This window comes from Falco punctatus, assembly GCF_963210335.1.
Source record: "Falco punctatus genome assembly, chromosome: 8".
Classification (NCBI taxonomy): Eukaryota; Metazoa; Chordata; class Aves; order Falconiformes; family Falconidae; genus Falco; species Falco punctatus.
Genome location: NC_137588.1, coordinates 37,875,924 through 37,902,869, shown reverse-complemented (window position 1 = coordinate 37,902,869; position 26,946 = coordinate 37,875,924). Strand labels below are relative to the sequence as shown.

The 26,946-nt window shown below is 39.8% G+C and overlaps 1 protein-coding gene across 1 annotated transcript in view; it reads left to right on the top strand.

Annotated features, from left to right (window-relative positions):
- LRP1B (LDL receptor related protein 1B) overlaps nucleotides 1-26,946 on the top strand; it is a gene marked incomplete at its 5' end in the record, with an annotated part of 587,496 nt that overhangs the window by 184,407 nt on the left and 376,143 nt on the right. Inside the window, 3 exon segments of the mRNA XM_080399306.1 lie at nucleotides 17,257-17,376; nucleotides 18,761-18,889; nucleotides 26,387-26,644. Coding sequence (XP_080255432.1) covers nucleotides 17,257-17,376; nucleotides 18,761-18,889; nucleotides 26,387-26,644 — 507 coding nt within the window.

Sequence of the window (26,946 nt, the reverse complement as noted above, 5' to 3'; positions counted from 1 at the left end):
TTTAGCTGGCAGACACTGTAAAAGCTGCTTGTTGGAAAAAAAAAAAAAAAGTATCACTTATCTTAGCCCTTGCCACGGTTCAGAAGTATATATCTCTGTCTCTCAGGGAAAAAAACCCAACAACAATTTCATAAGAATTTTATTTCTCCAGAATAATTGTTCCTTGCTGCCAGTTTTTAATTGTCTTCTAGCTTAAAGTCCTTTCTCATATCTGTCACTGGTTTTAGTTGTGTGCATTAAAAAAATTCAGTTACTGAATCACACATTCAGTTCTCTGGGATCCATTGTTATTCAATCCCTTTATGTAATTGATTCCAAGTCCTTGGCTGAGTTTCGAGGGAAGCACTGCCTTATGAGCCAGAGGTTTCTGCTTGGCAATTTTTTGAGGATTTTATCTGTCAAGTGAAGTTGTATTCATGAGAGAAGCAATTTCTGAGGTACTACTTCCATGAAGAGGCATGAAATTGGACGTTGGAAAAAGCTATTATAGGTGTATTTTATGATTTCAAAATGATTTAAATATGCCTTTCCACATAACTGAGAACTGAGCAAAGTAAATATAGATGCAAGGTTTTTTTGGTTTGGTTTGGTTTTTTTTTAACCCCCCCCCCCCCCCCCCCCCCCCCCCCCCCCGTATCAGGAAAAGAAAAATAATAATCATGTGGCCTTTCTTTAATGTTTTAAAACTTCCACACCCTTCCCAGTTCTATTGCACCATTATATCTGCAGCACTTGTTGAGGCAACTGAACAAAGACAGAAGCTAAATTTGTCACTTATCTCTGCAATCTGTCATTTCAGAGGAGGACCAAGGCATCACGCTGTACCTCTTGACATGAACATGGCATTGAAGCTGCCAGGCTGCATCTGCTGGAGGCACAACAGAGATTATCAACTGAACTTACTGTGCCATTGGCCTGGAGATTTGGCATATATCAATATATGAAAACACACAAATTCCTTACTTTGCGTGGTCAGATTGGGTAGGGGCTTCTACACATAACAGCTCCTACACTGCACAGAGCACTTGTGGCCAGGCACAATGCTCCCCAACATTATTTAAGTTTGTGTGAAATGCCCTTTGGATCCTGCTGTGCTTATGTAAAAGTCAGTCTGGCAGCACTGCCACCCCATTTGCTTGCAGTAATGAATTAGAGTGCCAGATAATAGCTCTATAACTCTTGCGTGCACCTTCTTCCAAATCTAGGACTCTTAGTAAGAGGGAGCGCTTGTAAATACCACCATTTCGTAGCAGTCTGTTCTGTAACAGTTCTATTTATTTTTGATAGAGGCTTGATATTTTAAAGTACTTCGATTCCGATTCATAATATAATGACAGATTAAGCATCAATTTACTGTGGAGACAGAACGGAGATGTAGGAGTTGAGAGCAGAGTATTTCCTCCTGTCCAAACTGATGTAATGCATGATAAAACATGAACTGAACATCCGTTTCTGATACCTGATCCCAGAGCTCTTGGGCTCCACAGTTCAAAGGTACATGCATGCAGAATAACCTGGGATATTATCAGTCCTGAGCAGTGGTATTTATTGCATTTCTGATTTATCTTTGAAAAAACAACTATGTTGAGATTTTTGCTAACCTATGCTGCTGACGTGCAGGACGTTGCATTTCCACAAAGTCTATTTGCTAATGAAACTTGCTTTACTTAGAAGCCAGTACACTGTAGTTAGATAATAGGAAAAGTAGTTCTTCTTAACACTGATTGCTTAGTGGATAGTTAATATTTTTTCTTAAGCTAAGTACCCTGTGGAACAAGTAAACTAATTGCCCCACAGCATAAACATGTAACACAATCTTCAAGACACATCATTGGTACCCATACAGCTTACACTTTTGTTAATTGTGTCCCAGTAAAATAATGGCTGTATTAATTTACCACTGCCTGGTGATCAAAAATTGGTCAGTGATGGTCGAAAGGCTAAAAGGGTGTCGAGGAGTGTCAGGCCACTGAGTCTGACCGATTTGGGGGAGAATTGATAGCCAACCATGACCGTAATAATGCCTCATAATGTGGGCAAAGGTGAGCCAGTCGAAACCTAAGATTTACATCACTTACAATGTCCTCATATGGGGCTCCAAAGTTGTAGAAAACGTAAAAACACATAACTTTAATTGAACTGGCTGGGTAGTTAAGTGTAAATTCCCGTAGACATGGTGTAAGGTCCCAGCCTAGCAGCCACTAGGCCTACAGGGGTTTTGGTGTAACAGAACCTAGCGCTCAGTCAGCCATGACGGGCAGTAGGGAGCACCAATGTGGCGCACAGCCATGTTCCCGAAGCTCTGGGGCAGGCCTAAGAGCCGCCGGGAGCCCGCGGCTCACCCAGCATCAGCTAATGGGACTCAGGTGGAGCCAGAAACAATTGCAGCCATGCCCCACACCAAAAAAACCAACCAGAGAAAGCCTTGTGGAGCAGTAGCAACCAGGAGTGCCGCCAGTGGGTGGGCAAACAGGGCCCGGTGTGTCAGCAAGGGCATGGCACGGCAGGTGACATGAAGGAGCATGTAGGAAGGGTGTTGAAGCCCCGCCGGCTTAACCAGGGAGCAACGGTAGCCCCCTGGCAGAAAGCCACTGACTCACGAAGCTCTGCACCCACCATGATTGACACGTGTTGCCAGACAGGGCGCTGGTGGGAATACGCAGCCGCGCGGGTGCCAGGCTGCAGGCCCTGCCCTGCTGTTACGCCAGCAGGGGTGGGCAGCGGTGGACACCCCTGCGGGAGTGTGTGTTTGGTCATGGGTCACTTCATGTGGCACCAGGCCTGCTGGCAACAGCGCGGGTGCGCCTGCCTTGGAGAGGGAAAGGATCTTTGCACAGGAGTTAGCAGGGCTTGTTGGAAGAGCTTTAAACTAGGTTGGAAGGAGGCGAGGGATAAAACCAGGCTTGCTAGAGATAAGCCTGCAGGTGGGCAGCATGCCAGTGGCTGAGGGATGGTGTGGTAGCAAGGACCTTCATTCTGCTGTCTCAGTGGAGGTAGGAGATGGAGATCCATGCGGCAGCAAAGACAAAAGTATTATAGATGTGTTAGAAACCACAGATGAACCTGAGAATTAATTCATGTGTGAATTAGGGCTTCTCCCTCTTGGTAAGTCGTGGGATCGCTGGCCCAACTGAAGTGCATCTACACCCATGCGCGCAGCATGAGCAAAAACCCTGGAGCTGGAAGCCACTGTGCAGCAGGAAACCTATGGCATAGGGGCTGTCACAGAAACACGGTGGGATGACTCGCACAACTAGAGTGCTGCAATGGGTGGAATAACATTTTCAGAAGGAATAGGCAAGGAAGAAGAGGCAGTGGTGCAGCCCCGTATGTTAGTTAGGGAGTGTTTTGGTTTTCTAGAGCTTAGTGATGGTGACGACGGGGTTGAGTGTTTATGGGTAAGAATCAGAGGGAAGGCCAACAAGGCAGACATCATGGTGGGAGTCTGTTATAGACCACCCAGTTAGGATGAAGGGGCAAATAAAATATTTTATAAGCAGCTGGGAGAAATCTGATAATCACTAGCCCTTGTTCTTGGGGGCAAACTTCGACTTACCAGATGTCTGCTGGAAATACAACACAGCAGAGAGAGAAAACAGTCTCGGAGGTTCCTGGAGTATGTGGAAGAACATCTTGACACAGCTGGTGGGCAAGCCAGCTAGGGAGGGTGCCCCACTGGACCTGCTCTTTGTGAACAAGGAAGGACTTGTGGGTGATGTGATGGTTGGAGTCTGTCTTGGGCACAGGGATCACAAAATAATAAAGAGTTTTCAAATCTCAGAGAAGTAAGGAGTGGGGTCAGCAGAACTGCTGCCTTGGACTTCCAGAGGGTAGACTGTGGCCTGTCTAGGATCCTGGTTGACAGAGTCCCTTGGGAGGCAGCCCTGAAGGGCAAAGGAGTCCAGGAGGGCTGGATGTTCTTCATGAAGAAAATCATAAAGGCACAGGAGCAGACTGTCCCTGTTTATTGAAAGCTGAGCTTTCCATAAAAAAAGGAGAGTTTATGACCTTTGGAAGAAGGGCAGGCAACTCAATAGGTCTAAAAAAAGATGTTTTGTAGGTATACATGGAGAAAATTAGAAGGGCCAAAACCCAAATAGAACTTAATCTGTATAAAAATAAAATCTGTATAAAAGAAAAAAAATATTTAATAACAAAAGGAAGGCTAAGTAGAATCTCCATCCAACATAGTGACAAAGTATGAGGAAAAGGCTGAGGTTCTCAATTCCTCCTTTGCCTCAGTCTTTTAACAGTAAGACCAGTTCTTCTCCAGGTACCTAGCCCTCTGAGCTGGAAGACAGGGTTGGGCAGTAGAATGAAGACCCCATAATTCAAGGGGAAATAGTCAGTGACCTGCTACACCACTTAAACACACACACAAGTCTATGGGGCTGGATGAGATCCACCCAAAGGTGCTGATGGAGCTGGTGGAATTGCTCACTGAGCCACTTTCAACCACTGATCAGCAGCCCTGGCTCACCAGGGAGGTCCCAGCAGCTGGCTGGAGGTCAGCCGGTGTGACGTCCATCTACAAGAAAGGCAGGAAGGAGGATCCGGGGAGCTCCAGGCCTGTCAGCCTGACCTTGGTACCAGGGAGTATTATGGAGCAGATCACCCTGAGTGCCATCACGTGGCTTATACAGGAGACCTGGGTGATCTGGCCCAGTCAGCATGGGTTTATGAAAGGCATTTTGTGTTGACTAACCTGATGTCCTTCTATGATTAGGTGGCCTGCCTTGTGGATAAGGGAAGAGCTGTGGATGTTGTCTACCTAGGCTTTAGTAAAGCCTTTGACACCATTTCCCACTGCTTGTCCTGGGGAAACTGGCTTCTCATGGCTTCAATGGGTGTACTGTTTGCTGGGTAAAAAACTGGCTGGGTGGGCAAACCCAAAGAGTGGTAGTGAATGGAGTTACATCCCAGTGGTGACCAGTCACAAGTGGTGTTCCCCAGGGCACAGTATTGGGGCCAGTCCTGTTTATCAATGAACTGGACACAGGGCTTGAGTGCTGCATCCTAATTAAGTTTGCTAACAACAAAATGTTGAGGGTAAGTATTGACCTGCTGGTTGGTAGGAAGGCTCTGCAGAGGGATCTGGACAGGCTGGACCGATGTCCCAAGGGCAACTGTATGATGTTCAACAAGGAGTAGTGCTGGGTCCTGCACTTGGGTCACAAACACCCCACACAATATGACAGGCTTGGGGCAGAGCGGCTGGAAATGTGCCCAGCAGAAAAGGACCTGGGTGTGCTGGCTGGCAGCTGGCTGAACATGAGCCAGCAGTTTGCCCAGATGGCCAGGAGGCCAACAGCATCCAGGCTTGTATCAGAAACTGTGGCCAGCAGATCTAGGGAAGTGACCTTCCCCCTGCACTCAGCACTGGTGAGGCTGCAGCATAAATCCTGTGTTCAGGTTTTGGCCCCTCACTGCAAGAAGGACATTGAGGTGCTTGAGCATGTCCAGAGAAGGGCAGTGGAGCTGGTAAAGGCTCTAGAGCAGCTGAGGGAACTGGGGGTGTTTAGCTGGGAGAAAAGGAAGATCAGGGTACAGCTTACTGCTCTGTACAACTCCCTGGAAGGAGTCTGTAGTGAGGTGGGCGTTGGTCTCTTCCCCCAAGCAACAAGTGATAGAACTGGGTGAAATGGCCTCCAGTTGCACCAGGGGAGGCTGAGATTGGATATTGGGAGAAAATTCTTCCCTGACAGGGTTGTTCAGCATTGGAACAAGCTGCCCAGGGATGTGATTGAGTCAGCAGCATTCCTGCAGGTGTTTAAAAGATGTGTGGATGCACTGCTTATAGACTTGGTTTAGTGGTGAACTTGGTAGTCCTGGGTTAATGGTTGGATCTGGTGATCTTAAACAAGTCTGATTCTGTGATTCTACTGTCTATTGATTTCACTGGATATAGATAGCAGTAATGAAAATTGCAGTATTAACAACTTCAAGTGAATCATTTCATACAAGAAAATTGACTTGAGGTGGGTTAACTGAGAACTGTTCCATTGTCTTCCCCTGGACACTGGATCTCCATCAGTTTTGGCCCAGTGCAAGTGCTGCACTTCACACCAAGTTACTCAGAGCTGCTGCAAAGGTCACTGCTTTCTGAAACAGGTGGGAGTGTTGCTCTGTAGCTGCTGCTTTGGATTCCTGCGGCAGGGAGAAAGGTTACTGTCATGGAGGACCTCCCATAATATCATTGTAATTAAAAAATCAGTTATAACTCTTCAGAGTCATATTCAGGTCTATTTAATTATAAAATTCTGATTACTGTAACATGGCAACAGATACTATTTTGGAACAATGGTGTCAGTCAGGAGTCTTCATTGATGAGCTGTTTAAAAGTTTTAGTTTAGAGCCTTAATATAAAGATTTTCATTCTGTGATGTGGCCTCTCAATCAATAATAATTCAAAACATAAAAAATTTCCTTAATTTTATAGAAAACTCAGAATTGCTTTCTGCACTATGTAGTATTACTTTGTTACTGAGGTACATTTTAACAAAGGAGATATTCCTTTGTTCATGTGTTACATGATGCCATACAACAAATTCATATGAACTTTGTATTGCTTATTATAGATGGACTTTAATACAGTTGTTTTTGAATGAGAATATCTGCATGTGGAAGTTCGATGTTTCAGTCATCTACGAGAGACTGTTTGAAGAGAGATGTTGAACAGTGATGATGACATACTGGGAGCTGGCTTCCCATTAAATAGAGCTTGAAAATATGTATAAAACTGTAGTAACAGTCACACTTCCACTTAGAAGTCCCTGTTAGCCAGTGGCACTTCCACTTAGAAGTCCCTGTTAGCCAGTGGCTAGATGATCTAAGTGGAATTGTATATAGGACTGTGCATCACTGGTGAAATTACACTTATTAGGTAGTGGGTAGCTATCACAACAGAATGCTATGGGGCTTCAGTTATTAAATAGTGTTTCCAGAATACTCTTGAGACTCACTCAGCAGTTTTTAGTTGGAGGTTGTATAAAAAAATGCACTTCTAGGATGATTTCTTAAAACACATTCAGTAAATATTTGTACTGACACGTAGGTATGTGTGCATATATGTGTATATTTTTATAAACAAAAAAGCAAAAGTATAAAGCATAATTAAAGAATGAATGTTACAAAGATTAAATAGTGGTATGTTTGAGCACATTAAAAATTATCATCACCAGATGGTGAAATAAGGCTGAGTATATAAACATGAGACTGACCAAGATCATCAAAATACTTGATGGTCAAAATAAGTGATGTTTAAGAAGATGAAGTGGAAAATGTTTCATCAGCGAGAAAGATTATGTACCTCTTCTATAGTTTATAGCTTTAAATTTTCTGATGGAAGTATCTGTGACTTAATTTGGTCGATCTCACACTAAAGCACATGAGGAACACTTGTACATCCCATTATGATGTCCAGACCTTCCAATTGCTTTTACTTTTAAAAAATATCCAATGCAAGGGCTGTTAGAGTGTGCCATATCAGTCCTCAGTATTTCTTCTTCACAAATACTTGCTACTTTTCACATCAAAAGGTTACAGAGTCTTACAAGAACATGTGTACAATAGAACTGCATCATACGGGAGTCTACATTTGTGTCTGTCAATTAGGAAATTTCAATCCCTTTTTTCCTTCATTTGCTGAATATATCGTGCATTTTCTATTCCCTAACAAGTGACTTTTCTTTTTGTTGAATTAAGATACAAAAGCTTGTTCTATTTATCGCCTAAGTAGATAGCTGACAAGAGCAAAAGTCTCGAAGGTAATGTGCTGTGTGCTGTGTCTGAAGAAATGGAGATTTACTGTGCAAGGATGAACAGCCTCCTGTGTCCTGCCAGCTCTGTGCAGCTGTCACTGCTGGAGGGACATTAGGGGTTAGAAGAGTCGTGTGAAAGGGAGGTGATAGCAGCTTCTACAGGGAGCAATCACTGCCCAGTCTGCCTTCCCACCACCATCTTGGCTGCAGGAGAAGGAAGAGGAAGAGAAAGCTCTTCCACAGCTCTGCATCTTGACCTTATTCTCTTCCCATTGCCACATGCCCTCTGCAGATGGTTTTTAATTGTGCCCTTTCCCTGCTGTACGTTTCAGGCTGCTGCAGGATGAAGTGATGGTAGCAGGTTTTTGCAAGGAAGAGACAACCTGTACCGTCCCACAGATTCCCTGAGGTTAGCAAAGACCTCTGGAGAACATCTAGCTGATGAATGCTTTGCTGAAAGCAGGGTCACCTTAATCAAGTTGCTCAGCAAAATGTCCCATTGGATTTTGAAAATCTCCAAGCATGGAGGTTCCATAACCTCTCTGGGAAACTTGTTCCCGTTTTCAACCACCCTCACAGTGAAAAAAAATGCTCAGATGGAAATCCCAGAAAGACGTTTTGGTGGGTGGAGAATAGGCTTGCTGCCTCTGGAATGTGAATAATAAAGGACATATTTAAGACAACAAAATAAGGGTTGTCTTAGTGAAGGGACAACCCAGGAGGGGGGACCTGTCTAATCAGCGACAGACTCCTCAACCTTATTTAGATCTCCAGAGCTCCCCTTGAGAGGCATCCTAACATCGTTATCATCCCCAAAACATTACTGGATTGTTTTTAACACAAGGCCCTGCTCTGCTTCTGCCACTAAGTTACGTTTTTTCTCTCTAAGCATTCCTTCAGTCACTGAAATGCAATTTACTTATAAGGCTGAGAAATTGTGGGCTAACTCTGTAAATGCATTGTATATGACTAGGCCCAGACTCCTAAGAAGCCTGGGTGGTCTGCTCGTGGTGACTGCCAGCCCTCGCTGTGGTTCGTCTGTTCTGTTAGTCTTTATCACAATTCACAAACGCTATTAGTCACTACTTTAATTTCTGGATTTTTAATGGACATGTTGAGTATTGTCAGGCTTCATATCTCATTAGGCACTATCTAATGGCGATTCTGCATAACTCAGTGGACCTGCTTCAGTATGTATTTAATACTGTGAAAACCGCTAAAACTATGAACTGGTTTATGTAAACTTAAATACACCTGTATTCTTCTCATGTGAAGGATATGTATTCTTTTAAATCTGTATCTTGTATCCGAGTTAATAACCAGATAAATGACTTTCTTCACTTCAGTCATGAGATCACTCAGTTTAAATTTTCCCATGGGAGCTTATCTTTAGCTTCTGCTTATGCTTGTGTATGGCAGCCAAGGTATAACTAAAACATCAAAAGGTCAAAATAATGAGCCATTTCCACTGGTGAAGCTAATATTTTACTACATGCCTACTACCCACTGATCTTATCTTTGAAAGTGTTTTGTGATGCTATGGTTGAAGAACACCACATAAAACAAATTGTTTTGAAGCTCAGCCAAATATTGTAGGTCAAGATCTAGTCAGGAATAAATTTCAATAGTACATCCTTGAAAAATAAATTTATCCATGAACGTAGTCGGGAGAGACTATCAGGTAGTATTTTGAAGATGAATATATTCACATCTGAGTGATGACTGGGGTATGAATTTGGTAGATTTGATTTGCTTATTTAAGCTTTGTTCTTCCTGCAACAGTCCTTCTTTCTGACTTCATTAAGTTGGAAATGACACACACACAAAAAAAAAAAAAAAAAAAAAAAGAATTCTGTCTTTTTAATATCTTGTTGCTTACAACCACCCTGAATTACTCAGCAAGAGATGCTTACTTTCACTGAAGAGTGATCACTAGTAAGACACTTCTGATTTTTAGAAAAATGACAGGTGCATTAAACAAGATGTGTAATTTTCTTTTAATCATACAATAGATTAATACATTGTTATGTCTATTTAAAATAATATATTAAGTTGTTCAGCAACTGATTGCCAACACATAGACAGTGATGTGTACAGAGATGCAATAGAGGGTTGAGGTACATCAGATACAATTTATGAAGTAGAGCCCATGTGCCACCATGTGCAGAAGTTCTTACCCTGAGCGAACACTTTCCCTATTTCAAGTAAAATTTTCTGCTACAGTTGGTGTTAGGGACCAAAGTTTCCCAATGTGGAGACATCTACTGATGAGGATGAGCTCTGATAAAGTATAGTTCACGTAACTTTTTCTTATAAATGGTAATTACTATGACAAAAGCCGGTCGTCAGCTTTTAGATGACGTCATTGTCCTTAACAGCACTTGCTTAGGAGATGGGACCCACGCTTGCCCAGGTGTGCCATCAGCCTCAGAGGTATTCACACCTCACCAGGCCATCAACCATTCTCCCATAGGATGCACCAGTCACTGGGTCGTATGCAATATAAGGTGTTATCCTAAATCAATACTGTTAGGAAAAAGGGAGTTTGGTGAGCTCAGAGATTACACATTAGGCTATGACTGTTGCCTGATGATTATACTGATGGCAGAAGGTGGAAATAGAGCAATCTGTTAATATATGTTATCCAGTAAGTATTTTATGGAAAATTCAGGAGCAGACTGGTACCCAGGACAAAGCACCATTTTCAAGCGTCATTTCTCTGGTTATGTCCTAGAAATATTACTGCAACACTCCAGCCTTAGGAAAAAATTCTGCACTCTGGAGTTTAAGCAAATGGAGTTACCTAGCAGATGTCCAGGCTTAGACATCTAAGCTCTGTGAAGGAATAGGAGTGCAGTTATACCCAGGAAGTACAATTTACTTTAACTTGCTATGGGCAGTCCAGGATTCAGGGGTTTTCAGCTGTCATTCTGGGTTACTGTTACCTGGCCTGTGCATGATACAGAAATCCTGTACTGCCTAATGGATCTCTGGGGCGAGGCAGCTAGAGGCTGGCTCGCACACCCTAACTGTAAATGTTTCATTCTTTATTGAATCTAAATTTTAGCTAATTTTTCTGAATGGATGGTTTATTTTAAGAGCTGATCAAAAACATTGTTAGTAATTTTTTTTTTTTCCCAAGGCTCTTGGTTGTGAGTCAGGAAGCAGCAGTGACTTGGATAGTGCCCAGATGCCAAGGATGCAGCTCGAGCTTGTCCAGCCATGGGAAGCACAAAATAGGTGGAGGACATGTTCATCTAAGCACTTATCTAAGGGCAAACAGGAATCTTTTTCCTAGCCTGAGGTGTTGTTCCCCTTGTCTCCCCCTAAATGGAGTATAACAGGGCACATCTGCCATATCTTGGATGTTTTTTGAAAAGTGACGACTCCTGCTTCTCTGGCTGAACCTTGACTATGGTTACCTATAGCAGGTCTACAAAGTTATGGATCTTATCTCTGATTTCCACAGCTATTTTAATGGTATATGTACCATAACAGAGTTATGGGCTGAGGTATGTGACGAAGTTCATTATATTTTTGTCTTTTTTTTTTTTTTTTTTTTTTTTTTTTGTATGATAGTCAAAACTAATAAAATGATCAACAAATGTAAGATAAAAACATGCAGCATTATTTTGATCCAGCTATTTAATTCTATCAATCAAGCTACTCTTTCTGCTGGAGAAGCAAACTGTAGAGCTTTATATTGCATATATAACATCAACAATAACAAACAAAAAACTTAGGGTAGATTACATTAAAGAGTCTAATCTGTAAAAGAATTGTACTTCAAAAACTTGGTAAATGAAATAGAAAAGAAAAATAAGGCTCCCAGCGTATGTGTGATAAGAATAGTCTAGACATCAATGTATGAATATTGAATCACAAAAACTGAATGAATAACGCAGTGATACGATCAAATAAATTCATGAAATATAAAGCTGCCAGAAAGAATACAAATATTTAAGAGGAAAAAGAATATGTATGGAGTACAATTAGAGACTAGTTCAGTAAAAAGCTCCCCTAATTTTTCCTTTAGGTGTGTTCCAGAGACAACAAGAAAAGGGTTAGTCTTATTCCCATAGTGAAAAATGATGTTTTAGCGTAAGAGAGAGTGTTGCTTGAGGAATATAGTACTAGAAGCAACTTTCTGGGTCATGAGAACAGTTTCTGGCATTTCAGGGGCCTTTCCATATGCTGTCTTTCATGAATCTATCGTGATCCATGTCAAAAGCATTTATTTATTTTCTGTCCCTGCTGTTCACATTCAAAGAGGAGTTCCAGAACCTGATTACGGTAATACCTTCTCATTTTCAGTCAGAATTTATTAATGGGCAATTTATACTCATTTGTACTTTTGCCAATAGCCCTTTAGCTTAAATTGTCTCTTTCCCTGCTGTTGATCCTCTGATACAGTCACAGACAGCAGTCATAATTCCCCTTTGTTTTCATCTCCTGGCACTAATCACTACAAAAACTTGCAGTCTCCCCTCAGACTGCAGCTCTCCGTTCCCCTGCTAATCCCTGAGACCATTCTCTGATCCTGCCGAAACGTCAGTTTATCGCCCCGCTATCCATCAGGGTGGCCACAGCCACAGATAGCTGCCTCCTGGAAGTAAGGGACTCACGAGCATCCCGGGCCTGGATACCAACGTTTTCTTGATGGGAGATACTTATCCCAATGCTCTCAGCAATGCATTTCCTTTTTTCCCAGGCGACAATTCACTGGTAGCTCATAGTCATTCTCTGATGAACTATTTGACAAGGATCCTTTGTTGTTTCCAACTGCGAAGTCCCAAACTGACAGCAGAAGCTCCACCATTATTCCCTGGGCATATTATCTTCCACTTCGAACTAGTAAACTTCAGCCAATTTCTTTTATTTACTCCAGCTCTGGATCATTGACGATTATGAACATTGTATAATGAATAAATTTTATTTTACGGAGTACTGTAGAATTGTCTATACTCTGGTATATATTGTCATTACAAAAGGCACAGTACAGGATTCTTATATCATAGATGTACTTATGAAACATATTTTTTTTTGGTACGATAGTCAAAAATAATTAAACAACCATCAGATGTAAGATAAAAACATGCTGCATTATTTCAATCCAGCTGTTGGATTGGCCCTATTATCATCCAGGGGGCTCAGAGATAATGGCATTTAAATGCATTTTTTTTGGTGTGAATCTAGTTCTCTTTCACCCTCTCGGGAAAGACAAAGCTAAATGAGGTATCTTCGTAAATCCACTGTATTTCTCAACAAGAGCCAAAATTAAGGAAACTGCAAGCTGAACTGCTTTTCTTGTTAATAGAAACAGCCAAGACATCTAAGCTTGAGAACCTGGTGTGAACCTATTGTGAATCTCATGTCAGCTCAGGAGGAACTGACAGAAAGGATAGTCAGATCAATTGGTTAATCCTTTCATTAAAAAGCCATTCAAGAGAAGATAGTTCCCTCTATCACTCATCTTGGATGAACTATGATAAGCAGTGTGTTTCCTTGAACACAGAAGGAATAAATGAAGCCAGGATTTTATTACTATGAAGTCCTGTGGGAGCAGTTTGTCCAAGTAGCTTAGAGCTCCTCTGAGTCATTGTCAAAGGTATATCACTTCAGGGGAGATGAGATCAGCAGCATCCTTGCCTGATTGACTGCCCTGTTATGGGACGAGATACCTGGGAATTAGAGGCATACGAAAGTCAGGAAGCACAAGATTGACATGAGTGGCTTTGAGAGAACAGGGTGGCTTTTCTGGTAGACCTGGGGCACAGCTTTAGAGAGGCACCTTCACCGGTATGTAAGAAGAAAAAAAAATGCTGCCCTTCATGTCTCCTGTGGAAGAAACAAAACACTGAACAAAATGACCTAAATCAGAGCTAGATAAATTTTCAGTACTCCCTGGGCTTGGAGAAAATAGATCATCCCAAAGGCGCTCACAACTGCTTCTGCTGCCCTGTATTTCTGTAAACCTCACGGCTTCTTGGCAGCTCATTGTCTTGAACTGTGGGTCTTCTTGCAAGCTAAAAAGCTCTGTCCTCTTGCGTTCTCCCTGTGCAGCTTCTTTCTTTAATTCTTGCCGCAGACATACCAAGCTTTTACAAATTCAAAGGTTTCTGTAGCTGTGCTAAAAGTGAAAAGCCCAGTGATGTTCATTCCTCGCTGCGTGTGTAGTTGGTAAACCAATTCATGTTGAGAAAAGATACCCAAGTGGGTGCATAATTTTACCCTGATCCAAGAGCAAAGTAGGAAGGGCAAGAAATGAAGGTCCCTGGGTTTTATCTCTTTACATTTCCTGTCTGGAGTAATAAAAATATCAGTGTTCTGCTTCTTGAATTTTCTTTGCCTCCTCACCTCTTTCCAAGAAGGCTGTTGCAAAACTAAGCAAACCAGAAATGTATTTGCTGTCTTCCATAGCATGCCCTTCAGTACTTCTAACCTTTCCAGAGGCAAGCAAACTTCATTGCCTTCCAAAGGTTTTCAAGACCAGTTACTTAAAATAAAGAAAACAAAGTAGCTAGTAAAATAAATAAATAAATAGAATCTATTTTTATAGTTATTGTTTTGTTTTTTCTATTTAAGAGCATCTGACGATGCCCTTCACAACATGTTTTAACTGCTGCTCAGCCCTGCAGTAGTCCGGCACTTGGACTAGGTGATCATTGTTGATACCTTCAGACTGAAATGTCCTAGCTTTCCCTTTCCCTTTCCCTTTCCCTTTCCCTTTCCCTTTCCCCTTTCCCCTTTCCCCTTTCCCCTTTCCCATTTCATTCTATTCCATTCCATGTTAGCTTTCCCTCAGCATTGTTGTTGCATTTTGTGCTTTTCCACTTACGGACTCCCCTGGCAGGTTGAGCAGTCCAGCAGCAGAGCAAAAATGTTGTCAGGCAGGAAGGTGTCTGTCACACAGGCACTGAGAAAGCTCTTCACTGGAGCTGTGAATGGAGGCAAATTACAGTTGTAATAATCGGATGGATCATTTAATGGTGGGAAATGTTAGTTTGAAGTCTGAAACATATGGCAGTGAACTGTGCTTCTTAAATGGATTTGTGGGAAAGTCTGGTTTCTATGAATAATTCCCAGCTGGCTGCCATCACCCTCCAGGTAAAAGTAGTTTTAGTGTAAAACTTGAGGCAAGTGATAGCATGCTGCTTTTCCTAGCTGGCTAAAATGAGAGAAGGTACTTTGTTTTTCTCACTGGTCCAGTTTCACCTGAAACAATTATTGACAGTGGACCATGAAAAATGGCTTTTGAGAAAACAGATTTGAAATTAATTCATTAATTGATCCCTGTCATTAGATATTATTCACAATAAATTGATTTTAAGGGCTTGCATAAGAGAAGGAAGGATAAGCAGACTACCTTCGCAGAGCAGCCCTTTCTAAAAGCATAGCAGATGGGATGAGGACACCAACAAAGTTGTGAGAGACAGTGTGAAAAATGAGAAAGTGCGGAAAGAATGAAGGTTGAGAAGTGTGACAAGAAATGCTTTTGGCAGGAATGGTCTATTCACAGCACTATACTTATACCTACTGTAGGGAAAATGCAACTCTTTTGTATTAAAAGCCACCCACTGCAATGATCTAAAATCAATGAAATGCAACAGTTTTTGTCGAAAATATGAACAGTTCGTATTAATTTTCCCTTAATGGACCTCAAGTTCCAATGTATTGCTGCCGTTCTGGTTTGTGCTGCGGGCTGGCTGCATCCAGGATGGAAACGTGCAAACAAACCATGTCCCGTTTGTGACTCAAATAGTTATCATCCAGTAAAAGCTCCTGGCCGTATAGCATCAGACAAATATTTGAAGAAGGAAATTATAGGTTGTAAAGGATGGTTGATCCCTATTTGCTTAGTAAATGAAATGTATATGTTGGTTTTGTTCAGACAGAAAAATAAACAGACACCACCTCATCAGGCTCGGTTCCAGCTCCACACCTTGGTGTGCAGCCAGGTTACCTTTGGGGAAGTTTTCCCGCTTTACATTCTAGGTGGGACTTGTTATTGGAAAGGTGTAATAGATCTAAGGACTGGGCTAGGGACAAGAAACTGACAAAGCAAGCTACACATCAAAAACGTATTATCTTCCTATTCAAAAAGGCACAAAAGGGAGAGAAATAACCCACACAACACCTGGAGAACGGGCATTTTAGACAGCGGATGGTTTATCAGCCTCTAAATTGTGAGGATTACAGAATTCTAGGGAATGCCCTGAGATAATTGTGTGGAAATTCTTTGGTGTTAGAATAGTTGCATTATAGTAAGTAGCAACTTTGGGTGCCAGCCACATCCACTTTTCTCCAAAAATTTCAGCTTTATTTTGACACTGACAGGCGTTCCAGAATTGAAGCCCCAGGGCTCAGATGCTTATGCAGACTCTTCTTATTATTCATTTTCATTCTGCTCCCAAGTTGAACCTGATGAATAATGATCAGACAGATTAAAACTGCCCACATATTAAAATACAGATTTCTCTTTCTCATTAGGACAGACCCAGTTACTTAAAGCCTGCCCTGTAACATAACCTTTCTTTCTCCATTTGCCGATTATTTTCTGTTCAGTCTGCATATAGTATTGAAAAATATCTTCAGATCAACTCCCTAAGCTGTTTTTCTCAATCCTTTTCTTATTTCCCTGGAGGAAATAATGTTGTTGTTGATTAAAATACTAATTTTTGATCAGCAAAATTATTGATATAAGGCATACTGCTTGGGACGCTGTGGTGTTTGAGGTTCTTTTGTTGGTTTTCATGCTGTTTCATGCCTGAAAACATTACAGTGTCTATTTCTACAATATTTATTCTGGTTGTTAGCATCATGCCTTGTGCTGATAGTATGTATTTAAGCAATAGATTCTATGAAGGACTTCCGTAGTAATGACATCTATAATGTCTACTGCTCATCCAGCATTATGTGTCCAGCATTAAATTATTGAGCCAGAACGTATTCCCATTGATTGCTGTGAAGGTTATATGTGTATCAGTAAATCAAAACAAGCTTTAAAATGATAGAAAATCAATTGATATGAGAAATAGGAAAGACATTGATGTTGAAACCTTTCTTATAAACTTGGCTGGTTTTTTATAACTACAATATAACTGTTTGAGCTTTGGTGTTTGGGTGTTTGTTTTTTTTTTTTTTTCAAATCACTGCTTTGACTGAAAATGACTGATGTGCAAAAAATCAGTGTCTAAGCAGGGAAACAGTACACCTCAATAATAAACATGAGCCACTTTTGATAGAAATAAAATGCTGATTTCTATTTATCAGCTTTCTGAAATGCAATTTTTAAAGCAGTCATTTTGCAATGTGTGTGTCATATTTCCAAAGCCAGCTAACAGAAATGGTGGTGGTATTTGTTCCTGAGACTTCCACTTATATATATATATATATATATATATATATATATATGTAATTGTCTTAACTTTGCAGTTTAGGAACGTCAAAAATATTTAGTAACATTTGCTCTAATTTTATTTTTTTTTATTTTCAGAATTGCTACCCAAATGCCAACAGATGAATTGCCAGTACAAATGTGCCATTACCAGGAATGGCACCAGGTGTTACTGTGGTGAAGGATATGAAGCAAGCAGTGATGGAAGGAGCTGCACAGGTACAGAAGAACCATGCTATAACGTTAACCCCCGGGTATCCAAAAGGTTTCATGAGGGCTCTCAGGTGCAGCAGACTGGGGGTGGGCTGCCAGCTGTGGCCAGCAGCAGGCTGGCCAGCACAGCTGCTTCCCCACCCATCTTCTGAGGTGTTCCTCAGGAATCAGGGTTAGTTTGATGGGCAGACGGGGAAATGTGTCTCTCCAAAATGAGAGTCAGGGCCCCCCAGCTGAATCCGGGTGCTCCTGTGCCTGTGCCCCAGCAGTAATTCTTCTTAAATTACTGGAAGGAAAACAGCCTCAGACAGACTGGAGGAGGCGGGGAGAGTTTCCCCGTCCTCAGACTTGCTTACAGCTCATTTGTGCAAGCCACTTTCCAGACCTCGCAGGAGACACTGTAAAACTTGTAGTAATTCACCTCATGCCCATAAAGTCACACCTAGATTAGAATTTGATAAATGCACGCTCTGAGATCATACAGCTTTGCTGGGAATGTTATTTAGGTGTAATGAATTGTAGACTGAAATTGGTGTTCTTTTCCATTTTTGAAATATATGACTTCTTAATTCTCTATCCAGGTATTTGTTTCTTGTTTTATTTTTTCTCTTTTCATAATACTATCAGAGTTCTGTTGCCTTATGTATCTGCTTACTACCAATCACTCCTCCCTCCAAGTAGTAGTGCTAAGCCTGATTCTTCATAAATGTAATTTATTATAAGTTCTTTTGCTCTATGGTTGTCATGTTTTGTGATTAAAATATCTATCCAAGGAAATAACGTCAACAGCAGTTTTTTAAAATGTCAATTTATTACTTAAACCCTCAACCACTCTTAAACAACATATCTTGCTTTTACAGTATTATACCTATATACCCTAGTTGAGAAAATTGTTCTTTATATTTATTAGAGAAATATATAGGTTTTGATGTAGTGGATGATGGTTTAATGTGGAAGTTGTGACAGTTCATTTAAGGAACTATAAGACATTGACAGCATAAATAGGTTTGGGAAGGATAATCAATTATTTCCTCTCTTGAAATGTTCCTTCATTCATCAGCCGTGATAACTAGTGGTCTCTAGTACTAACAAGAAGCCAGATGTCTCCCTAACATGGTGTAGACATTAGATAGTACTTGGAAAAAATGAAGGTTTTATCTTTTAAAAATAATCTGTATTACACTTGAGAACTCCTAGCTTTCTGTTTGGTTACTGGAGTAATTTCAACAGCCAAAATCAGTGATAAAGTTTCGGCTTGAGAAGGGGAAAACACAAAACATCAGACCATAATGACTTAATGGATTAAATTTTTCTCTTCAGTTTATGATTTTTTGTTGAATTTGGTTTTTTTTCCTAATTCTTAAACAAGATCTTGTTAATGTCCCTTTAGATTTGAATGAATGTAATATATACGGAAGTTGTAGCCAGATGTGTGTAAATACAGATGGATCGTACACTTGCAGCTGTGTGGAAGGTTATGTACTTCAGCCTGATAACAAATCCTGCAAGGCCAAAAATAGTAAGTTTTAACATCTTTTTACCTATAATGAAAATATATTGTGTTTTGGTCCTATTTAGAGGATACATATACAAAGGTAGACAGAGATGAACACAGAACAGATGGATCTCCCTTCACTCTACTACAAAGAACCACACAATAAACCTAGAAAAGCTATTCACATATTACAGCAATGCTCCAAGGGAAGTATTAGAAGTTAGTATATGGTTATTACTAATTAAAGTGAAATACTCAAATCACCCAAGATTACAACAGTTCCCAGTTTCCCTATTCATAAATAAATCAAAGATTTTCCTCACACAAACAAAATAAGCTGTTTACTCTAGGAAGACAACAGAGATATTGAGAAGACAAAGAAAATGATCATGAGGTAATTGTGCCCTTAGGATAAAAAAAAGAGATGAGATTTCTTTGTCCTTGCAATATCCCAAGAGATTAATTTCATGATACATGTATTCAGACTAGGCTTTTTGTTGCTTAGTTCATGTTTTCATTAGTAATTGTGGTTTGGGTATTTGAGGAAATTAGTGAATTGTGTTTAATGACATAGTATTTTTCTTATTCAGCATATTGATTTAACAATGCTTTTAAAAACCCCAAAAGTTCCTTAAGAAATTATTCAACATCCACATTGTTTCAACACTCAAGTACAAAGCCAGGTTTGTTATATATTTTTTGAGTTTCCTTTTTGTGTTTGTTTTGCCATCAGAAAATAGGAAGGTGTACTGGGTCTTTTTGAGGCTTCCTCACGTAAAGAGCATTGCTAAATATGTTCTGACTGAGCACTAGTAAGAGTTACAGAGTTTTTTTACTGCTTTGTACCAAGTTTTGTATTGATCCACACAAATAGTAGAGCAGTATTTTAAAAAAAATCCACAGCAAAGTATTGTGAGATAACAAAGTCCATACAAAGTAAAAATATTTTAATATTCTTCTTCCTCCACTACATGAAAATCAATAATGCAATTCTAGATCAAGAAGTGCTCAAAGGTGCCAGTACTGAGCTAGAGATGAGCCTTTTTTCTTCTTAGATCCAGCAGACTGTGTGACAACTGAACGTTAGCGTGAGCTGCCAGTGTCTTGAGGGTCTTGATTAAATTGTTGAGGTTAAAAGAGAAGAATTACTCCCCTGTATTTCTTACTACTTCATCATGTTTATTTTACAGTAGTTTTCACATTTTCTGTTATTTTTTGAAAGGAAGCGCTACTCATTACGCTGAGAAGTCGCTGCAGGACAGTATAAATCAGGCTCATGGTGCGGCAAAGGAATGAGTGTTGCTCATTACATTGAGTTTTTTGCATAAACACATATTTTCCTTGACTTAACGCTGGATTCATTTATAAATATGCTGAATACTTCGATCAAAATCTTAGGGCGCAGAGGTCAAAAAGATGCCTGGCACAGTAACGAAGGTGCTTCTATTGCAGAGCTCTGTAAGAGCTGCAATGACTTGTAACGCTGCTTCACTGGGCTTGGCTTACAGTGTGGAAAATAGTGATGCTGCCGTGTACCAGCAGGACACTGTCCTGCACCCATACCATTACATTCTTAGCTTCACCGAGCATACAAGCTGCTTTTCTCAAGTGTCTGCCTTGTAGGATAAGGATCGATCAGGGGCTAAAGGACAGTGTGGCCTTGCACAAATACACTGGTGAAAAGTATCTCAAATGTGTGATAGATTACAAGTCCGGAAAGAGTCCGTGTCATCTTGCAGCACAGGGGGAGAGGTACTACACTGGTATGTATAAGTAGGATTATTACTTTCAAGACATCCGGAGTAATGCTGCTAATTCATCAATGCAGGGACATCTTCAGCTGGGATATGACATACAGTGAGGGGCATCACACAAGGCAGCAGTGGATCAGCAGAACAGAATCCAGGAAAAATAGGTGTCTGAGGCGAAAAAAAAAAAGGCACTTTACATTTTATCAACTGGGTTTTTCTCCTTAAAAAGCCTAAGGAAAGTAAGGACAGAATGAGCAAGCTCTCTGTTTTGTCTACATTTGCCAGTTGTGGTTGTCAAATAGATGAAGAGCTAAGGAATATCCTGCTCCGTGTGTAAAAGCTATGGACGCTAAGAAGCAGCAGTACAAGTTTAGATGGGGTTAGGCATTATGTAAAACTTCCAATGTTAATAACAGCAGATCTCCTAAGAATACAAATTGCCGTCCACCTCGAGATCCTAGATACGGCACAACACACGACATCAAACTGACAGCCCTTGGCCACATCTTAGTTGTCTCTATAAACTCAGTAGGCGGTTTCTGGGTGTTTAATGGAGCGGAGGAGGTGCTGGAGGCCCCAGTTACAGAAGGTGTGAGATGTCCCCATGTGTGTGTGACCACGGGTCTGGAGGAACCCTTCCCTGGTGCAGGGGGTGAGTAGTGGCTGCTGGAGGTACCCAGTGCTCCTGCCCAGCCCGGCAGCCTATCACTACAGCCATCCTTCCACAAGAGGGATGGGACCAGTAGCTACGAAGTTCACAGAAGCTCCTTTTTTTCCTACCCTTCAGGTAGCCAAACGGTGGGCTGTGAAGGTGGTAAGGTTTATCCCTCATTAAATTCTGCATTTTTTTTTTCCTCAGCTCATTTAAATAACTTTGGAGCCGGAAACTTTTAGCTGCACAGTACCTTTTGGAAGGATGTTAAAATAGGTATCAAAACAGCTGAGGGCACACCTTGTTTTTTCCCAGATTTTTTAAACACATTTTTTTTTCACGAATAAATAAGCAGTTAATGACTTTTTCTGAAGTGAAAATGAAAATAAATTTAGCTTTGCTGAACAGTGTTTTAGAACTTTATTTATCAAGTTTTTATGCCTTTATTTCAAGGCCTGTCTTTGATGAAAACAATATTTAAGGAAACAAAATGACAGAATTGGAAATATTTGGCCCATGGAAAAAAATAAAAAATACCTGTCTTCCAAAAGTTGCTATTATGTTTTATATCTATATAACTTATCTAGAGAGAAATGCCATAGGATAAGAAACATTTGTCATATAAATAAGGTGGGATGAATTCATAATGATCAAAGTAAAAAGCTTTTTCTGATATTTATAAAAGATTCATCACTCTTAAATTGCTTTCACAACACAGTTTTCTTGTAAAATGTCACAGAACTAAATTATGAGGTTTTAGAAATAAAGCAGCCCATTTTTGGGGTGTATTGTGGATAAACATTTAATTTCCAAATACAATTGGACTGCATTTTATTCAACACTACTAAATTTTCCTGCAGGTTTTATACAATACATGTATTGGAAAGACCAAAGTACTTATGATTTACAATGCATACTTCAGGAGAAGGTTTTTAGGCTGCTTGCGAACACTGAAATCTGGGGTTTATCCTTTTCATATCACTGTAGTGGGGAAAAAAAAAATGAGCTGGTATTTATGAAGCTTTTTTCCAGAGTAAAAGTAGGACTGTTGGCAGAGCAAAACACCTTAGTTTCTGATTTGTTGTGACATTACTTATTGATCTGTATTTTAGACAAGATCAGGAATGGGGGAAATGCAAGTCTTTCATCTTTTCCACTACTCTATCTTAAACATAATTCAAAGGAAGATGCTTTCATTTTAGTGAAGAGGGATGAATCATAAAACTTTCCTGGATTAGAGAGCTATTCACTTATCTTTCCTATAAAATGGGAAAAAAAACCCAAAAACCAAAAAACAAACAAAAAAACCCAACACACCACACAAAAAAACAAAAAAAAACAAAAAAAAAACCAACAAGCCAACTTTAAAATAACACACATGAAGTCCAGTTATTTGAAAAGCTGCTGTCAGGTCACTGTAACTCGTCCTAGATCTGTCCACTAAACTTTTCAGCATTGTAGATTTTGTTCGTGAGATACTGACAACCAGGTTTTGTGAGGGAGAAGCCATGATTTTTTAATTAATCTTCTTTTTAGTTTTTCGTCTGCATTATACAATAGCTCTAATATATTTTTTTGGGGGGGCGACTTATATTATTTTTTGTATAGTTCTATCGTTACATTAATTTTACTCTTTTTTAAAAAATAATTAATTATGACATTAGTCTTTAGCTGAGCAGCACTGAAATAACCTACCCTACTGTAAAAAAAGCATGATTAACTGATTCAATCCCTTGAATTATTGTATGTATGGGCTGCTTGAAGAATATAATTTCAAGCTCAATAATTTAGTTTGTAGCTGAGTTCTTCCGGAATGCAGATTTCTGTTTAATGTGTAATAGTGCCTGCTGAGCAGAACCTCTCAGCAGTGCCACGCGTCCTTTCGATCCCTTTGTCTGCAGCCAGGTTTCATCACAACTGTTGTTCAGGAGGTTTGACACTAAATCTTTTCCAGAAATCCCTTATATCTTTGACATAACTACTAAAATAGAATCTTTCTCCAGAGTTTAGTCAGGTATTTAATCCTCTTTACAAATTTCGATAGGTCAGTTTAAAAACAGTGCAAGAAAGGATAGAGTTCTCCTTTGCAATCTTGGACAATGGAACAACTATGTGCTGTTGTAACTGCAAACAGCTCCTCAGTAGCTGCCTTCTCTTGGAGGCCTTATAGATTGCAGGGAGTGGAAATATCTTACTTAACACAAAGTATAAGAGCAGTAATAATAATAATAATAATAGTCATATAAAAGGATTTTTCACACTGCTGCTGGTTGGGAAAGCGGTGACTGAATTCAGATAGAGGCAGTGGTATTATTTTGTGGGAAGGGAGAAGTTAGATGTGAAAAATAAACGAAAACGTAGCAGGATGTAGATGGAACACACCTTTTGGTACCAGTCTGGAAGATCTCTGGGGTGAGTGGGTGATAGAGGCAGTAGCTCTTAAGTCTGGTTCTCTTCTTGTGATGGGTAGCAGAAGTCGGTAAGGAAGAGGGATATACATACACCAGCCACCTGTTAACGGCAAAGGGACTTACATGGCAAATTTCCAATAAAACTGGTTAATAAAAACCCTACTACCTTCTCTTTTGGAAAAAAGCAAGACTATGGAGCTTCACCTGTGGCTGTCACCATAAGTGGTTGCATCACAAATAAGTTCAATCCCTTCAGTTGTTAGAGATCTTCTGAAAAAAATAAAAATTATGCATTGATATGACTGATGTATAGATGGAAGTGAATGTAAGGCAAATGAGGACAGTAAGTTTGTAAAGTAATGCTACGGAAGTGTGGGTTTGAAGATGTCAGCGTGGGATTTACTGGGGAGGGAAAAAGTATGTTAAAAGGAAGAAAATATATTATGGAATGAGAAACAATAGGAAGATTATAAATGAAATCCACTTTAGAAGTAATACATGCTGATCCCTTATAGAAATTTTTTTACATGACACAAAGAAACCCCACAAACAAACAAACAAAAACCCACCAGGAAATTAGATGCTGAAATAAGAGTAGATAGAACCAAACAACAGATTTTCAAACCTACTTTTGTGGATTTGAGTGAGAAGACCACTGAGCACTGTATTACCAGAAGCATTTTTCTATCTTTAGTCAGACCTGATGATAAAGTATTGTTTGTCAAATCCTTTTATTTATGCAATTTTTTTCTCCATTTAAACAGCTGGAATTTCATAGTAGATTCTGGAAAACTTCATTAGGTTGAACATTGCTTGAAAGCACAGAATGTTAATACAGCATTTAAACATTGTTCAGTTCCTCTGAATACGAGCAGTTTTCTTTGGGGTGAGAGCTATTGACTTAACAACACAATTGTTTTTCATGTATGCTTGCAACTGCAGTATGACTTTCTATTTTTTACAGTTTTTTTTTTTTTTTTTAATCCAACATCCCAATTTGTGCCAGCTTAACAGTAGTTTTACAAATGAATGGGACAAATACATGTTGTAGTGGTGTTAACCATGTTGCAAAAGACAACTTTCCATTAAGTCATTCACATGAACAGACCTCATTGCAAAAGTAGACCTCACTGTTCTTACAGTTAAACCTGAAGTAATTTTTAGGGTCACCGTGTCTTCGGCTCTGTGGGAATCTTCTCATAAAGTCCTGTGTCAGTGCAGTCTCAGCTGGAGCAGGACTCTGAATGCTGAACACCTAATATGAGGGGGATTTTTCAGGAAGCAGTTTCTCTAGCTTATACATCTATACATCTGTCTGATGGGTTTTTGCAGGCAAAAAAGAAAAGACATATTTTATGTCAACAGCAGTTATGCTTTATAAATTGAAGCAAAGCAATGCTACCCTACTGCTTCTAATGAAGTTCTTCCTATTGGGGGGAAAAAAAAAAACCCAACAAACCAACAACAACAACAAGAAAAAAAACCCCAACCACCAAAAAAACTCACAAACCCGAACTGCTAGGATACGGTTTTGGTATAGAAGTCTCCATGACAATTCTGGGTTAACTGAGACCTTATTTCAGTTTAAAGTACTAGCCTAGATCTAGAGCAAGAAGTAACTCATGTTCTGCAGTGGCACCATGTGTAACAGTGTCCGCATCTTACAGAGACTAATACTCATTTGCAGTCGAATAAATCAGATGCATAATTTAAAATCAGCCCTGGATGTTTGAGACAGTAATGCAATTAAAGATACACCTAAAGGAAGAACAGCTGCTTTTGTGCCCCATAGCACTCAGCATAATGCAACAAATACCTTGTCTCCGTGAGAATTGTTTGTTCCTCTGTGTGGGTAATGCAACTTTTCGGAGTTTTAACTGCAACTGGAACATTTTCTATTTTAAGATACATATTTTTCACTATTGGGCTATTATTGTTTCCTTCATTATTCACACATTGCTCAAGTATTTTTTTAACTTGCTGGCGGGGTTTCTAGTCAGGCTGATTCAGGCAAAGGTGACACTTTAGGTTGCATGTCACGTTATTAGATTTACAATTGCTTCTTCATATTTCTTGTTTGTTTGCTTCTTGTGATATTAATGGTGCTGCAATGGAAATGATGCTTCCTCTGTTCCCTTTCTGATGTCAGGAAACTGCATTGCATGATGCTTTGTCCCTTGTAAAGCATGGTGGTTGACCCACCTGCATGACGTAGCCAGGTTTCAATGCATAGGGTTTTTTCTTAGGTTGGTTCTGTATTTTTTTAACAGCATCCACTCGTCTTTTTTCCCAGACTCCAATATGAAAAGTACTTTACCAATTCATGTGCACTCATAAGTTCTGTGGGTTTTCCTGGCATTCATTCTTTTAGAAATGCCAGTAATCTGGATAGAAATAATTTGCGTAAGTTGTATTTCATTTTATGACTTAGGCATGAAAAATGTTGCAATAATGATACTTGGAATGAAACAGAAGCTGTGGGGCTAGGGTAATTAATTTTCTTTAATGATGTGAACCATTAGAACAGCAGGATAAAATAGACTTGTAATTTGAAATATATGATAGTTATGAAAATAAAAACAAAACCAATTTATTATATCTTTTAAAACACGCAGGTAAGAACATTGAAAACTACATTAAAACTAAAAAGATTAATATGGTGTACACAGTCTGTTAACCCTTTAAATTCTTATCACTTTGTTTTTAGAGCCTGCTGATAGACCTCCTCTTCTTCTGATTGCGAGCTCTGAAACAGTTGAGGTATTGCATCTTAATGGAAGCAAAGTGTCTGCTGGAGCTCCTGTTAAAGGATCTGCAATTTTGACACTAGACTATACCTACAAAGAGGACACAATCTGTTGGATTGAATCAAGAGATCTCTCAAGTCAGCTGAAGTGTACTAAGATAACGAAAGCTGGGAAGTTAACAGATGAGTGGATAATAAGCATTGCTCAGTATCTTCACAGTAAGTATTTGACAGTGTTGTAGCAAAACAGTAGTGTCTGGTAGTGTCTGTCTTGCCAAATTGTTGCAGGAGCCTTCAGATTTATTTTGGGGGCTCGCTTTTGAAAAGAGTCTTAAGACATTAAACATTGCAACTCACACTTGAAGCACTTTTAATATTTCTCACTCCTATACATATATATATATATATATATATATATATATATATATATATACATACACACATTCAGGATGAGTTGCAATACTATATCTATGCAAAGTTTTTGAAGATGTGCATTTTTATAGGCCACATATAAGGTGTGG